The following is a 16,528-nucleotide window of genomic DNA, read 5'->3' on the forward strand; positions in this document are numbered from 1 at the left end:
CTATTTAACAGGGCAAATTCTTAGTTAAAAACACTATCTTTCAACATAGTCACTACTGTTAGCTGTGCGTTTTCATCAGCAGTGAACAAATCCATTGTAAAAGTTGGCAGAAGCAGTCTTATTTCTTCAAATATTATACAGAGAGATAGATGTTGGTGGCAGAATACAGACTAATGTTGCTGTGCTATTATGCTTTTCCTGCCTGCTGATTTCTGTGTCTCACACAGGTATATTCCTGCTATTGTGGACCACACTGGATGCCTGCCTTGTCAGGGGACATTCCTGCTTCACCAGGTACTAATGAAGGCTGTAGAACAGCCAGTTTCATCTCTGCAGGGGATTAGGGTGCTAATGATAGATTTTTGCCTCTCTCATGTCTTTTTCCTTTCCCATACAGCTGTCTAATGATAGCTGTAGGGTCAGTCACCTTTCAGTCTGAATTTAGTCTGTTAGCTTTGAGCATTGTGGAGAATATGTTTGACCTCTGGTATATTGCTGTTTCCTGTGATAATTGGTGTGCATTCTAAACATGAAAGATGAAAGTCTTTTTAAGAAGCAAGAACCCTTGAGACCAAATGTGCCTCCAGTGTTCTCTAACTTCTGTACCAGGATCACTGAAAGAATGTGTGGACTCAGATTTCATTGTTTTTTTCTAACTGACAGATTTGTACAATGACCACATCTCAGTGCATTTTAAATGCTTGTAATCAATCACAAGTACTACTGTAATAATCCTTAATAATAATTTGTCTTTAGCTGGAGTTGAAAGATAGTCCTAGTTAAGTATTGTTCTTAGGCTTAGTTTGTTTTTCTCTACTTTCAAATTCCCAGTTCCCTTTCGGAGAGGTTACTGGTGACTTTGCATTTACTCTCTTTCTTAAAAGGATAGGAACAACTCTTTACCTTGGCAATAATGGTTGTATTCCAGTTATTTCCTTAATAAAACAAAGAATTTTAATTTCTCCATTTTTGCATTGTAAGTGCAAAAGAGATGATAGCTTGTGGGGTGCAAAGTATAAATGTTTGGTTTTGAACTCTACCAGGGAATCCAGCGTAGAATCACAGTCACCATTATCCATGAGAAAGGCAATGAGTTGCACTGGAAAGATGTCCGAGAGCTGGTTGTTGGTAAGTGCGTTCTGCTTTGTGTGCTGCTGTGTGAGGAAGAAAAAGTACTAATGGTAATTTCTCTTCACATCTTTTCTGCTGTCTTAATGAGTATTGGCTATGAGGGGAGTTGGATTTTGGAAAAGATCTGGAGGAAGAATGTAACTCTTGCAGTTTCCACTTAAAGCTGCTGCTTTAATCTCAGTCTGAAATGAAAGTTGGAAAAAATAAATTATTTCTGTATTTCAAGATTTAATTGATTTTCCTCTTCTACCCTTATCAGGACGTATAAGAAACAAAGCAGAAGTAGATGAAGCTGCTGTGGATGCTATTTTGTCTTTGAATATTATCTCTGCAAAATACCTGAAGTCATCTCACAGCTCCAATAGGTAAGTGTGTAAAGTGACCACTCTTTTTAGCGGGAATCTAAAATTTCTTTGACATGAAGTATTGGTAGGATGTTTGGAAAACTGAATGTTGCTAATAGCTAAATGTAGAATTCCGCTGGTGCAGAGTATGCAGAGAATGAGTGTTACAGTAGTTTGTAGATAAAGCTGAAGACCATTCCTCTGTATGAAGGATACTTTGAGAATGCATTTGGATGACTTTCCATTTGCAAGGGCTGTTATGGGAGGTAGGAAAGGAATGGCTTGAGGGTGTCTCAGAATTCAGGCCAAAACTACTGAAGTGACGTTAAGGCTTATTGCTAGAATCAGACATGTAACAAGGGCCATATCAGAGGGATACATTTATGGCTGCATGTGTACCTGTATTATTCCTGAAACAGGCATGTAATAAATTAAGCAAGAGCCATGCTTTTTAAATTAAACTTCATAGTTTATGGATTTATAAAGATGTTTCCCAAATTGACTCTAGTTACGATAAGGTGATGTTTGTTCCATGTAACTGCACTGCAATCATTTGGTCAGTGGTAAGGCTCCACCCTGAGATGCTTCTGGCTTGCATATATCTCCTCGTTAGAGTGCGTTGCTGTGAAGATCAGCCAGATTCCCCATTGTTTTGCTTCAGTGTCTGTAAGGAAGGGCAGTGAAGCAGTGCTGCGTTGCCGGCAGAGCCTGTTCCTGCTCTGACATCAACCAAGTCACTTGACTGCTCCGTGGCTCCACTTAGCTGGTGCAAAGCAGGAATATCTCTGAAACGTTACTGAGCGTTTCTGGAGGGAAAGGGGTTGTCTCGGAGCCTGTCTCTGCTGCAGCTGCTGAATTCTGGAGGCACTGTGCTTCTAGGCACTGAAATGGCCTCTAACTTCCTTTTCCATTAGAGCCTTGGACTTTCAAATATCACTGCAATATTAAAGGTGGGATCAGGATGCTGCTCCTGCCAACTGAATGTCTTCCTGCCACCTAGTGTCTATCAACATGCACAGTGATAGTACTTCTAGCGGTTATTCCTTGCCTCCTAGTAGAATTGGATATTTTACCTCTAGTGTATTTGAATTAATGAATCAGTATTTCTGGGACTTGAGGCTTTCCAGTCTGGCACTACTAGGTCTGCAGTGGAGAAGTCCTGTACCCTCTGTACTCAAGCAGTTTCAAGAAGCTCTTGTGTATCTCTGTAGTTTCCTATCAGGAAGGCTGCTTGGATGGCTGAAGGATGCAGATTAGTGTATTGAGACTGCTGACCATCTCTTACCAAAGCCCCAAAGTTTAACACGAGAGATGAGAGCGTGGCAGGGTGGTGGTGCGGGGTGGAAGCTCTGATTCATGTCTTACGTTTGATCATTGTCTGCAGTCTTGTTTTATGGTGGTGGTTTTGTTTTGTCTGCTTTTTCTGTTCCTCTTGACTGTTGCTTCTCTGTTCTGCTTTTGGCCGCACTAACCGAAGCTCTTTCTGTGTTTTTACAGGCTCTTTCTTGATAAGGATATGCCTAGGTATTTTCTGTTTGCTTCCCTTGCACATAAAGATTCTTGAAAATAGAATACTTTATGTCCCGTTTGTATTGCTGCCATCTCCTTCTTAGTTAATGAATTTTGTTAGCTCTTCTAGAAGTAGTACAGTTCTTCCTGCCCTGTGTCAGGGATTTATTGAGGTATAATTTAGTAAAGAACATGTGAAGATATATGAAGGAAAATTTACAATAGGTAGCTTCCATCATTCAGTCTTAATGATTCTCAAAATGTACGGTCTCAGTGTAGTCTCTATTCGTAGTCCTTGCTGTTCTCTTCCTTTGTTCTGTGTCAGAACTAGATTTGGAATTTCTTACTGTCTTTGGCTCTGTAATGCTTGCCGTGTTTCAAGCACCAAGGCAAGGGCTGAATGATCAAGTTACTTGAAATTCCAGCTCACAATTGCACTGAACAAAAAGCTGTGGCTGCCATGTGACTGGCATTCAGCCGCCACTCTTAGGTTGGATTTGCATATGAAGTTTAACCATGTGGTTGCTACTTCGTAGTTTACCAGTTGGCAGAGAAGCGAGACGTTTAGTAGCTGCTCAGACTTGATTCCTCTTTCACCTTCCAGGTTTTCCTGTGGCTCACAGCCAAGCACGCTGGCTGCATAGTCTTGGACAACGTGCAGTCTGCTTTCTGTGTTCTGCCTGTTTGAAAAAGAGAAGGCTTAAGTGCTTCCAATTAACCACCTTTATCTAGCACCAAAATCCACTTAAAAATAATTTCTGTCTGTCCATTGGTGCCTTTAACGTGTTTCTCCCGTTTCCTGTGCTTTGCTTGTTCTGTGCTCCATTTTTCTCCCCACGTTATTTGCTATACTGAAAGAGGTTTGCTCACTTCCATTTCTTTGTCTCTCTTTGTGACTATTCTAGCAAGTTCTGGTTTGGACAGACAAGCTTGTGTATATTTATCTTCCTGGCTAGACAAAATCCAATAGAGTATCTGTCTCAAAGCTGTGTTTGACTTCAACTTGACATTGGTCCAAAAAGCACCATTTTGCTAGAGGAGCATTTAGCTCTGTGCTGCTTAATGTTTATGCCTCCTTTGGTGTTTAAAAAAACAAAAACAAAAAAAAAAACCAAAAAAAAACCCGAAAAGGGTGCTGTATCCCAGAATGCTAAGACTTTTTTCCAAAGGAACATAAATGAAATCAGCCTCTACCTGTGAGAAAGGAGGGAGCTTGTTTTCGGAAGCCTCTGTTAGAAAAGAGAGTATAATGGTGATACTGTTGATGAGGACTTAGCTGCCCTTTGTGTGATGCTGTCTCTCACTTTGTACTTGAACAGATGAACGTTCCTGATTGCTGTGGTAGAGCTGTGGGAGGCTTCAGTTCCTTTCTTTCCATGAGCCAAATCAAAGAGATTTCTTGAAGTTTGTGTTAGATCTGCAAGTTTTCACTTGATACTATTAGGGAAATGGAAAGAAATCTTTATCACTTGAGTACAGGACTTATCCCTACCTATCAATCATTCTGATTAGCTGTCAGAAGCTGCTGGTTTTATGTGACTGTTGGAAAGATCTCTTCTGTTACTAAATGCCAGTCCTAGAATATGGTATAGAGTTAGCATTATTTATTTAAAAAAAAACCTTCCCATGCGCTTTGGAGCTCCATCTGGGCTGAATTGCACCTGAATCAATAGAGAGAAGCTCTGTTTGTTTAGAAACAGTCTGTTACTGCTGGCTTCCCTGTGGTGTTATGATAGCTTTTGTTCTCTTCTAAGTTCCTGCTTTTCTCTTTCATGTGAGTATTTCTGAAAACAAGCAATGGCATCTTATGCCAGGCTATTTGCACCAAAAGTAAGTAATCTTGAGAAAGAAGAGATACATTTTTGCTTCAAGTATTTGTCCTGCAAACCACTGTGGTCAATAACAATTGCATTGGATGGTGGTGAGGAAGAGCTTTGCCTGACCAGTGAGAGGGCTGGGTGCCGAGGATCTCCTAGTGCTGACTTTTGCTGTGCCTTTTTCCAGGACTTTCTATCGGTTTGAAGCAGTTTGGGATAGCTCCTTGCACAACTCCCTTCTCCTCAATCGAGTGACCCCATATGGAGAGAAGATATATATGACCCTTTCTGCTTACCTGGAGGTTAGAATTCTGTGTTTTCTTTTCGGCTTGTTTACTCATACACAACCACTGGAAACAGCAGACAGCGTGCATCTGAGATGAATGCCTGCTGGATGAAGTGAAATCCTGAAGCCAGTGGAAGTCTGTATTCATTTTCTGAGAACAAAGGGAAAAACCTATTCACAGTTAACATATTGAAGTGAAGGCATAACTGCCTCACAGCCAATGTGAAGTGAAACTGAGGATCTTGTTACCTTTCTATGCCTCGTTTTATCTATCTTTCTATCTTAAAATCTTTTGGTGTACTGCCAGTGTTGCAGTGGCCTAGCCCTTGGTGTTGTGTGCAATACGCTGTTGTTCTCTGTAGTACAAATATTTCACCCACAAGATGCATCAAGATGCTTTTAACAATTCTCTTTCATGAAAGCACATACCAAAAAACCCACCAAACACCCAAACAAGAATAATTTCAACAAGCTGTCCCACTAAAAGAGAGAAGTTGCGTAACTTAGCATGGTTGTCTGCAGACACTCATTCATTCTGTTTTTCTTAGCTTGACCACTGCATTCAGCCTGCTGTTATAACAAAGGATGTTTGTATGGTCTTCTATTCACGAGATGCCAAGATCTCTCCACCACGATCACTGCGCAATCTCTTTGGCAGCGGCTACTCCAAATCTCCAGATTCGTAAGTGGAGTTGGTAATTTTGGTGTTTGATGTTAGATGCCATGGGAGGGGCATGGTAAGAATGTCTGCCTAGTTATAGTTCTCCAGTCTGGTTTTGAACGTTTTTTTCTTGCTTGCATTTGAGTGAAACTCATGGCTTATCTCTTTAATGGCTCTATTTCAACCTTTTGTCTTAACAGCTGGGACAAGAGATCCATATTTCAAGCCTGCATATATGTGACCCTGATCCCAACCTGAAAGCTGCTGTTGCAATGGCAGCTTTTGACGGGTGGGATAAAAAAAAATTGGGGGGAAATGCCATGTTTAGAGATCTTGCTGTGTGTCCTGGCTGTTTTACGTTAGATGTAGTTCTAAGTAAGGGCTGTACTTCAACTTCCTTTTGGGGACACAAAACTGAAGCTACTCTGAAGATAATATTTTTTTCTCCTCTGTTTTCTTGTGAGCAGCAATCGAGTTACTGGGATCTATGAACTAAGTTTATGCAAAATGGCAGACACAGGAAGTCCAGGTAAGCAGTGACCGTGTGTATGTGTATTAAAGACACTGTAAACTGAAATATTACAGTAAAATTCCTAGGCAGAATGGAGTAAATACTTCTGTCTTGATGGGAAGCAGTTTCTGCATTTCATAGGAGTGACAGAACGTTGCTATTCCATTAAAAATCCATATAAAAAATTGTACAGGCTTTTACTTTTGACCTGTGTCTGTGCCTACCATTGATGAACCAAAGATTCACTGACAGCTTCACATTTTTCTCACTTTCCCAGTATTGGCAAACCTGGGTCACAGAGTTAGTGTGCATAATACATGGCTCATTACACTAGACAGCTGGGGCTTGGTTTTGCAATGATAGAATTTTTGATTGCCTTTGGATTATGACATTTTAGATATTGCTGATATTTGATGACTTGGGAGGAATATCATTCCTGTAATATCAGTACATTTTTCTCTAATATCTGGTAATTGAGGCTCTTGTGTTTAATTAGACTCAACAGGAGTTTGCATTTAATGGCAGTAAATAGAAAATACCTGAATGAAGCAAGAAAGCCAAATTAGACGCAGCCTCTCTGTGGTGTGTGATTGCTGTTAAAGAATATATTGCATTGTGCGCTTCCTGCCAGACAGCAGCAGTGTTGGTTCTCTGCACATTGCTAACTGACAAGTGCTTCCCAGTGGTTTCCCTCAGACTATGTTTTTAATAAGCGTGGTATTATTTCTGGCTGCTCAGGAATGCAGAGGAGGAGGAGGAAAGTCCTGGATACATCTGTGGCATACGTGCGTGGAGAAGAGAACCTGGCAGGCTGGAGGCCCCGAGGAGACAGCCTCATTCTGGAGCATCAGTGGGAGCTGGAGAAACTAGAGCTGCTGCATGAGGTCAGTAAAGAGAGGGGAAGTGAAAGCAAAAGGGCAGCTGTACGTCTGAGCTTGCCTTTGGTGTAGCTGCCACCTGACCACCTGAGCTGAACAGTTCCCAAATTTGAGTTTGTTCTCAAAGTTGAGATTTAAATATCATAGAATCATAGAATGGCCTGGGTTGAAAAGGACCTCAAAGATCATCGAGTCTCAACCCCCTTGCCAAGTGCAGGGTCGCCAGCCACTAGACCAGGCTGCCCAGAGCCACGTCCAGTCTGGCCTTGAACGCCTCCAGGGATGGGGCATCCACAACCTCCCTGGGCAACCTGTTCCAGTGCATCACCACCCTCTGTGTGAAAAACTTCCTCCTAATATCTAACCTAAATCTCTCCTGTCTCAGCTTAAAACCATTCCGCCTTGTCCTATCGCTATCCACCCTCACAAACAATCGATCCCCCTCCTGTTTATATGCTCCCTTCAAGTATTGGAAGGCCACAGTGAGGTCTATATATTCTCCAACAGAGTAGATGGAAATGTTTACTTGCATAAATCTTATTAGAATGCATAAGGACTAAGTGGTTGTAAACTTGAGAATGTCCTGGATCAGATGATACTCGTTTCTTTTCTTTACTAGGTGGAAAAAACCCGGCATTTCCTTTTGCTTCGTGAAAAGCTTGGTGACAGCATCCCCAAATCTCTGAGTGACTCCTTGTCTCCCAGTCTGAGTAGTGGAACCCTCAGCACCTCCACCAGCATTTCCTCCCAGATTTCCACCACAACATTTGAGAGTGCTGTGACACCCAGTGAAAGCAGTGGCTATGACTCAACAGATATAGAGAGTCTGGTGGATCGTGAGAAAGAGCTGGCCACCAAGGTATAACATACGAGAAAAGCAGCATGGGTCTAAATAGAGTAACCAAAGATGATTAAGTATTATGAACTTCCCAGATAATGTGGCGTGTATCATGCCTTTTCATTAGGTGTTCTATAAATTAAACTTAAAAATTTTAACAAGAGAAGTGGTTATTCTCCTCTTCTTCCGTTTTTTTTTTTTTTTCCCCCCCACAGTAGTTTAGAATTTGCATGTTCTCTCAAGGGTTGCCAAATGTGTCACAAATTGCCTTGTTCTAATTTCCCTGACAAGGTAAAAGTAAAATCCTTTTCTTTGTCTTCCCTCTCAGTGTCTGCAGCTTCTGACTCACACTTTCAATCGGGAGTTTAACCAAGTGTACAACAGCATCAGTGACTGCAAGGTAAGGATTTAATACGATACGCTGTATTTGTAGAACAATAATGATATATTTGTGGATTGTAGAATCTGTAGTATGAAGGCATGGCACACTTTGTGTTGGCTCCCTTGAAATGCAGTCTGTTGGAAGCGCTTGGCTATTCAGTATCAGGTTCCAAAGACAGTTGAAGGAATTTAGAAATGATGTGAACTTGGCCAATAGTAAAGCTTCTGTTCATCAGCAGACTGGAGGTGCTTGTATAACATTACCCACTTTCCCTATGCGAAAGAATATATCAGCTCTTAAAAATATTGGCAATTGGAGCAGGTAATGCTATGTGGCAAACCAGGTAATCTAATATTCTGTTGAGGAAGTCAGTGTGAATAACCAGAAATGCAGAACATGAATAGCAAGCTGTGTGTACAGAAGTGTCATATCTTAACCCACAGATGGATTTATTACAGTTTATGCAAAAAAATTTTTACCACTGAGTAGGGAAATACTTCTCTATTGCCTGAGCCTTCTGCACGTGAAATGCTATATTCTAGCTAGGACTGAACACTAGCTATCAAAAACCCCCTCTGATATTTTGCGTGTATTTCTGCTTGTAGTTGTCTGATATTTCTCCCATTGGACGGGACCCATCAGTGTCCAGTTTCAGCAGTGCTACCCTCACACCTTCATCTACCTGTCCTTCTCTGGTGGATTCAAGATGCAGTTCAATTGATCAGAAGTAAGTACAGGGTATGGATAGTAGAAATACTTCTTAGTGCGTATCGTGCACATAGAACTCTAGGGTTTGTTTTATCAGTGTTTTTCCCCATTCTTCCTTTTCTCTACTTTTAGATATTTCTCTGTGTAGGCCTCTGCCTTTCCATTTGCAGTCACTGCACAATTATTTTTTTCCCCACTGTTTTTTTTGTTTGTTTGTTTGTTTTTTACCTCTGAGATGTTTTTATCCTTTGTTGTGAAATAACAGTCAGGTATGTGTTGTTCTGAGGACCAATGCATCTTTGACAAGGAGAGTCCCCAAGTTTTTTGGTTGTTTGTAGAGGTCTTTTCAAAAGGCCTGTGAACAGTAACTCAGAATAAACTCGTTTGGCCAATAATCTCTTTTTCTCAGCTGTACCTATAGATTTTTCTGATGAAATTGGAAATAACTACCTTTGTTCTTTCTCTGCCTAACATCCCTGAGGGGAGTACTAAGTACTATATCAGACTGTAGTAAGACATGTTTCTATATTGTGACTGCATTTTACAAGAAAAACAAGGCAGACTGGAAACTGCTTGCTAGCAGTTACTGTTTATCTCCCTACAACAGAGCCTCGAGTTTTATTCCACACATTTGAAGAGAAATTATGTTTAATGTTATACAGAAGGCTCCCAGTGTCATACAAAAAGATTGGACTGGAAGGTGAAGCTTGCAAGACAGGCGAGGTTGTAGATGGACTTTAAATTCTGTTGTCAGATTCAGTTGCTTTTTGTGATTTACTTTATCCACTTTTTTTTATTTAAAGGACACCAGAAGCAAATTCTCGTGCCTCCAGTCCCTGTCCTGAGATGGAACAGTTCCAGATAATTCCTGCAGTAGAAAATTCCTATCTTGCCAGAGCTGGAAAGAATGAATTCCTGAATCTTGTTCCTGATATTGAGGAAATCAGACCAGGGTATACTTTCAGTTCTAGAGGCTGTTATCGTGGCTTCCTGCACATTGTCACGGGGCTATTGAGATGTATAGTTTCCTTACTCCATTTGAGGATGGTAAACAGGTGATGGCAGGTTGGGGTCAGGATTGCTGAGTTATATCGGTACTTGATCTCTGCAGAATTAATTCCCTGCACCTACTAATTCATGGGGGTTTCTAGTGACTCAAATGTAATATTTTTTTACCATCAAAACTATGGTGAAGAGTCATTGAAATAGAGATCTCTATGGGTCCTTTATCTGTCAGACATTTAAATGGTTCTTGATGACAAAATTCAGATTGCTATAGAAAAACTTTTTTTGTCCGCAACAGCATTAAGAAAATATTAGGGACCAAGTCCTGTGCAGTGTTTGCAGTTCATAGAAGTACTCAGTAGCTGTCTTCCTTAGTGGAAAATGTATTCATATTTATCTGTGGTTTTTATTTCTTCGGTTTGTTTTGTTTTTCCAGCTCTGTGGTGTCAAAGAAAGGATACCTCCACTTCAAAGAGCCACTCTCCAGCTCCTGGGCCAAGCACTTTGTGGTGGTCCGCCGTCCCTATGTTTTTATTTACAACAGTGACAAAGATCCTGTGGAAAGAGGACTCATAAACTTATCCACAGCTCAGGTGGAATACAGTGAGGATCAGCAGGCAATGGTAAAGGTCAGTGAGAGCAGTTATTGATTTATATGTAGAGCAGGAACATCACTACAGGTAGTAGCACATCCTTAACATCCTGTGGGTCATCTCTGGTCTGAAATGCATCTCTGTTTTAGAGATTTGCCTGGCATCTGATAATTCTGCCCACATGGTTCCCAGTTTGTTCAGAGGTTCTTATGATTTGGACATAGTCCTGTGAGAGACTGAAGCTAACTGCTGTGCTGGATTGTTATTGGTTTTATGAGCACTTGTTGGTACAATGGCCCTGTTTGTTTTTCATGTTTTTTTTTAACACAGACATGCTGTTTGAGTTCAGAAGAATCAAATTAACTTTACTACTCCATCCCAACAGCTCTTAAAGTCCACATGCTTGGATTAAAAGTATTTTGTGGATGATGTCTGACTAGTGATGTCCTGGAAATGACTGTGAAACTTAAAGGGAAGACCTTAGGTCTTGTGTTTTTTAGAAAATGGACGTAGCTCTCTCTTCCTGAGGGAGGAATTGTGCATCAGCTTCAATGTCTGTAGGCTTAGTTATTTTCAATTGTCCTCAATATTGCAGACACCCAACACCTTTGGTGTATGCACGAAGCATCGTGGGGTCCTGCTCCAGGCCATCAATGACAAAGACATGAATGACTGGTTATATGCCTTCAACCCACTTCTTGCTGGCACGATACGGTAAGAGGCAATTCCTGAGCAAACAAAGAGCTTAAAAATAGTTGTAAACAAACAGGCAGATAGATAGATAGTTTGTCACAGAACTTAGCCTTGTTCTGAAGAAATTGAGCAGATGGTTGAGCTGAAGGGAGGCAAAGGAGTGGACAATAAAAAAGAAAAAAAAAGTTCAAGAAATGCAGTGGCTGCTGCTTTGTCTTGTGACATTCTTAATATACATATACAATTTGAACATGCTATTACTGTGCAGTGTCAAATGTTACAGTCTTTAAAAGAACCCATCATCCCTCAAAGGAGCACAGCAGATGAAAGAGCAGTTTTTCTGGATATAGCTCATGATAGATTTTACTTTCTAAACTTGTAAAGTAAGCTAAGACTGTATTGAAGAACAGAACAAAAGATGGGGAAACTCTGGGGAAGGAAGAAAAGTTGACTTTCCAGAATTCAACAAATGCTTTTTTACTTCTTTCTTGTGCAGGTCAAAACTGGCTCGAAGACGGACGGGCCAGCTGAAGTACTGAGTCTGTGTAATGTTCTCATCTGTTCTCCCTAACTCCCATTCTGATAGATAAAGTGTTACCTCTCATTTTCTCTTTGTGATTCTTGGCAGTTTCTCTTGTATGTAATCCTGTGGCTTAACAACCCCTACCTTCCCACCTCCTCCATTGCATTTTCTAGATATTCTAACACTACTTCGTTTCTTTTCACTTGTGCAGAGAATCCTACTAGTAGCATGTGGCCAAACAAAAAGGAGGAAAAAAAAAAAAAAGACTGATTATGCACGACTCTAAAAAGGAAAAAAAAAATATTTTTTCCTATAACAATTGTTTTCTCATTCCAGCTGACCTTCTGGTGTCTGTCCCACTGTACGTTGTTGTCTGTCTAGAATGCTACAGGTTTTTCATTCAATTCGTGACTTGGCAATAGTCATTGGTTCCCTCAGGGCAAAGTGCTAATGCCAAGGAAAGATTATTCCTTCTGTGTAGACATTACCCAGTCAGGAACTGCAATAGCTCCTCAGGCTTTCCAGCCTCTGATTTAAACTCTTTTGAAAGCTGACATTGGATAAATCTATCTGGGCAGACTGGGTTTTGGACTTGGTGCAAGTTTTTGAGTTCTCTGGGTCTAATGGGCTGGAAAGATCTGGAAAGAAGTACGGAAAGAATCTGTGGGTGTTGGGTGCAGTGATCTGCCTTTCCGTGTTTGCTGTGGGAGTGCAGGTGAGCGGTACTTGCCTCTAACTCTTCCACTGAAACGTAATGCTACTTTACCTCTGAGCTGAGCAGGCAGAACTTCTGCTAATGTGAGGAAAACCAAACCATATTGTATTAGGTAGAATCCCTGAAGATGCTCACCCTCGCGTTTGATGCAGGTGGAAGGAGCCAGCGTGGTGGTTCCCTGGAGCCTTTTCAGGAGATCACCACAGGAGGGCAACATCTCCCCTTTCTGCTTTTAGTTCAGCCTTTCTAGTTCCTGGAGCAACAGTTCACGCCTCTCTGAAGACGTTCACACTTGTAATCGGTTTGTTAGGGAAGACAGCTCTTTGGCATCATTCTGAAATGCCTGCTTTATGCATGCATCTTGTACCTGCAATATTCAGCTGCCATCCCATCTGTCAATGGGGAAAAGTATCCTTTGTCTACAGAATGCTTTCTAGACCCTGCACTTGCAGTATTCTTCAGGGAACAGCAGGACACTTTCACTTCCTTTTGGAATAATTGTTGAATGTTTCTTAATCTACCTGCTGCAATTCTCATCAGCTAACCTCCCTAGTTATTACTAATTTCAGAAATAATCGTTCCTAGAGGACAGATCAAGTGGACTTTGATCCTGGTCAGTGTGGTGTGACTGTTTGTTTCTTGGAGATCAGCCGAGTGGTGTTGGTTCTTGACCTGCAATGGAAGTTCTCTCTGGGGCAAAGCTTTGCTCCTTGCCCCAGAAAAGGAAGGCAGAATGAGTTTCCTTTCTAAGAAGTGAACTCATCTTTCTTAGTTTGGTTTCCAGAGAGATTGGAGGCTTTTGTTTGTTTTATTTTCTGTTTCAGACTGCTATGCTATGGTTTCTTGACTTACCTTGGGCACTGGTAGGGCTAGCTGTGATCCTGGGCAAATGTACTGGGATTTCACCCTGAGGTTCCTTACTCTTGGGTAGAGATGAAAAAGTTTCATCCCATTACAGTAGGCACATCTAGGAAAAAAATAAATTGTGACCCCAGCTCAGGAAGGTCATTTCAATTCAAATCACTCATCGCCAGGTCACCCCATGCCTTGGGAGTTCTGTGGCCAAAAGTATATGTGGGACTGTCATCAGCTGAGCAATTTTTATTCTTTTTTTTTTTAGCTTTATGGGTTTTTCATTCAATAAAATGCAATGCATAATGGGACCTCCTAAAAGCATAGCTGGAATGGGGAGATGGAGTCTGACACTTGCTAGGGCATATCCTTATTTATCCGTATAGTATTCAAGTTAAATAATGTGCTCATCCCATCTCCTGTGGTCCTCAGATTTATTTCAGAACTGGAACCCAGAGTGAGTGTGTGTCCTGGGGACCCAGAACATAGTAGAGTTTTTTTTTTCTGGTTTTGTCTTGTTGAGTGTGTGTGACTCTGTATACAGTGGTGGTAGTTCTTTGTTTTGCAATGGACGATACGCACTTGCAGCGTGTGGATGATAAGACTGCTAGTGCTGGAAGGAAGCTCCTCAAGCTGGAGCTAAGCTGATCTCAAGATGTATTGAGAATGAAGTAGATTAACTTTAAGCACTAAGTTGTTACTGCCGCCATCGCCACTGTTTGCCATGAAAGTGGAACTGTTCTGAGGAGGACTAGCAATTTAAGTGGTGGTATTATGTGACGCACTGAGAGATAAAAATTTGTTTTTATCTTTTTTTTTATTTTTAAATCTAGAAGAAAACTAGTTTTCTAAGTCTTTGCTTTGGATAAGCCAGAAAATGAACCATGGGTAAATGAACATTGCATAGAAACACGATTAAAGGATTTTCCTTTGAAAACAGGAAGAGACAGTTGCTTGTTTTATACAGAGCTGGAGATGTTACACTTGTGTTGCATAAGCGTCTTATAACCGAAGATTCCAAGCAGCTTCTTATGACTTGGTGTCTGTGTGGATAACAGGTCATCAGAAGAACAAAATTCTATTTTTAATCATCAGTATCTCTTAGACCTGCGTAATCTTGACAAAATCAATTCTCATGTGGAGTTCAAAAGGGCATTGCTGTTACTGGGTCTGACCTAAATACAGATTTTCACCAATTACTAAGACATTGGTTTCCCTACTTAAAACTGGACAACTGAAATGAATTAAAATTTTCTTTAAAAGGAAAGCAAAGCCAAACAAAAAAAGTGCATTTCTATTCATTTCAGAGCTGTTTTGCTCCAACACAGCAACTTAAAAAATTCTGTTTAGAAACAGAGCAAGAAGGGAAAAACGTGCCAAGCTGCCTTCTCTTGACATTTAAAAACCCACTCTTGGTTACCTACTGCATGCTTGTGGAGTCCTGGAGTCAGACAGCTCTCAGGGCCCAGCTGCTGGGGGCCAGGCATCCTGCTGGGGGTCTGCCAGCCCACTGAGCAGAAACACTGCTGGTAAACCTGACAGGGGTTTCTTAAACAGAATTGGGAGTGAAACTGTGCCAGGGTTTGGGTTTTTTTATGTTCCTGAGTAAATGGGAGAAGAAATGGCCCAATGAAAACCACGTCGTTTGTAATAAAGATTCCTGGATATTTTTAAACTAAACCTTCTATACTGTACTTTGGAAATGCACTTTAAGTACCTTTTGAAAGAAGATTCCGATGTTCTGGGATGCAGAAGGGAAGGTAATATTATTTCCAAACCACTGAGAACTGTGTTCTTTTGTTTTGCTAGTGTGTAATAGTTCTTATTACTGATCAGCAAGATATTTCAAAGCAAAGACTTTACCTTTTGCTGCTTGTTATCTAATTTACAGGGATTTAATTTTATGTAATGTATTGTATATTTATACATCTGTAATTAATTGCACATTAGATAAGAAAGAGGATTAGCTTTAGAATAACACCTGTTGGTACTCTCCAATAACTAATACTGCCTATGCATTTGCATCTTTCTGGTACTCTTACACAGCCTTAGTTTGTGTTAGTTTATACTGTGGTGGTGTTTTTGTTGAACATGCAGTTGTTCACCTGCTGCTCGAAGGAAGGATACTAATGCTGCTCTGGAATGGTTTGCTGAATGTACTTGAAAATGGATCTCTAATGTGTGCGTTGCATCTCTCCATTGTGGTTAATAACACCAGTATGTGGTCTGAACTGTACTGTATGTAGCAGGAATGTATTAATTTTGTGCTTCTTTGTTTAAAAACATCAGGTGTTCAAGAGCAGGATTGAGATTTTTTTGTTCAGAAGGCCATTTATGCATTCTAAGTATTTGAAATCAAAACTAGTCCAACTCAAACCAGATGGTTGTGTCCAATGTCAATTGGAACAGTTTTTAAATTAACGGGAGCAGACACATGTGTTCAGAAAATGGAGGGTGTAGGGGTCCTCCCTCTCCAATTTGTACTGTTGCCACGGTAATAGTCTGATCCTGAGCAGTACTGAGCTACCTCTTGCTTGCATTGAAACCTAAACTATAGAAGCAGAGGGAGTCTTGGATGATCAGCACTTCCCAGGATCAGATTTTAATTTCCCACTCTTCTTGTTCATACTTCATGTGCGGTTGATTAATGTTCTTGACTTTGGACATTAGACATGCTGTTGCACTGAAATACATTTTTTTTTATTTTAATTGCAGTTCTCATTTCTGCTTAACTTCTCTGTACACAAGGTATACAAAGTATACGCTGTATAAGTGGCCTTCTTGAACAAATCTCTTTGCAAACTGATTTCATCCCAGCGAAGGAGTGCATCAGCAACACTGTACATTAATTTCAGATTTTCATTTTCATGTTTTATTTTGTAAATATCTGATGTTTGGAGCTTGAGTATACAAAATGTAAATATAGTTCATGTATTTGTACTAATTCTGATCCATTTGCTGTATAGCCTTAGGTGTGCAATGCAGATATTATCTAACTGTGTATGGTAACCTTGCACCACTGAATTGTTAGTGAACGAGGTGAAACAATAAAGGTACAACCAGTGCATTAGCAGGTATAACG

At 40.6% G+C, this 16,528-nt stretch overlaps 1 protein-coding gene across 5 annotated transcripts in view; it reads left to right on the top strand.

Annotated features, from left to right (window-relative positions):
* Window positions 1-16,523, top strand: part of KIF1B (kinesin family member 1B) — an 85,983-nt gene extending 69,460 nt beyond the window's left edge. For all 5 annotated transcript variants that reach the window (XM_021374633.1, XM_021374632.1, XM_021374635.1 and 2 more), the window contains 14 exons: window positions 228-294; window positions 1,044-1,128; window positions 1,391-1,496; window positions 4,989-5,103; window positions 5,636-5,769; window positions 6,216-6,277; window positions 6,998-7,143; window positions 7,757-7,996; window positions 8,304-8,375; window positions 8,963-9,084; window positions 9,869-10,018; window positions 10,507-10,699; window positions 11,259-11,377; window positions 11,853-16,523. In XM_021374633.1, coding sequence (XP_021230308.1) covers window positions 228-294; window positions 1,044-1,128; window positions 1,391-1,496; window positions 4,989-5,103; window positions 5,636-5,769; window positions 6,216-6,277; window positions 6,998-7,143; window positions 7,757-7,996; window positions 8,304-8,375; window positions 8,963-9,084; window positions 9,869-10,018; window positions 10,507-10,699; window positions 11,259-11,377; window positions 11,853-11,895 — 1,654 coding nt within the window. In that variant the 3' untranslated portion in view covers window positions 11,896-16,523. The remainder of the gene's footprint in view (window positions 1-227; window positions 295-1,043; window positions 1,129-1,390; window positions 1,497-4,988; window positions 5,104-5,635; window positions 5,770-6,215; window positions 6,278-6,997; window positions 7,144-7,756; window positions 7,997-8,303; window positions 8,376-8,962; window positions 9,085-9,868; window positions 10,019-10,506; window positions 10,700-11,258; window positions 11,378-11,852) is intronic.

The sequence above is a fragment of the Numida meleagris genome, chromosome 20, assembly GCF_002078875.1.
Source record: "Numida meleagris isolate 19003 breed g44 Domestic line chromosome 20, NumMel1.0, whole genome shotgun sequence".
Taxonomy (NCBI): Eukaryota; Metazoa; Chordata; class Aves; order Galliformes; family Numididae; genus Numida; species Numida meleagris.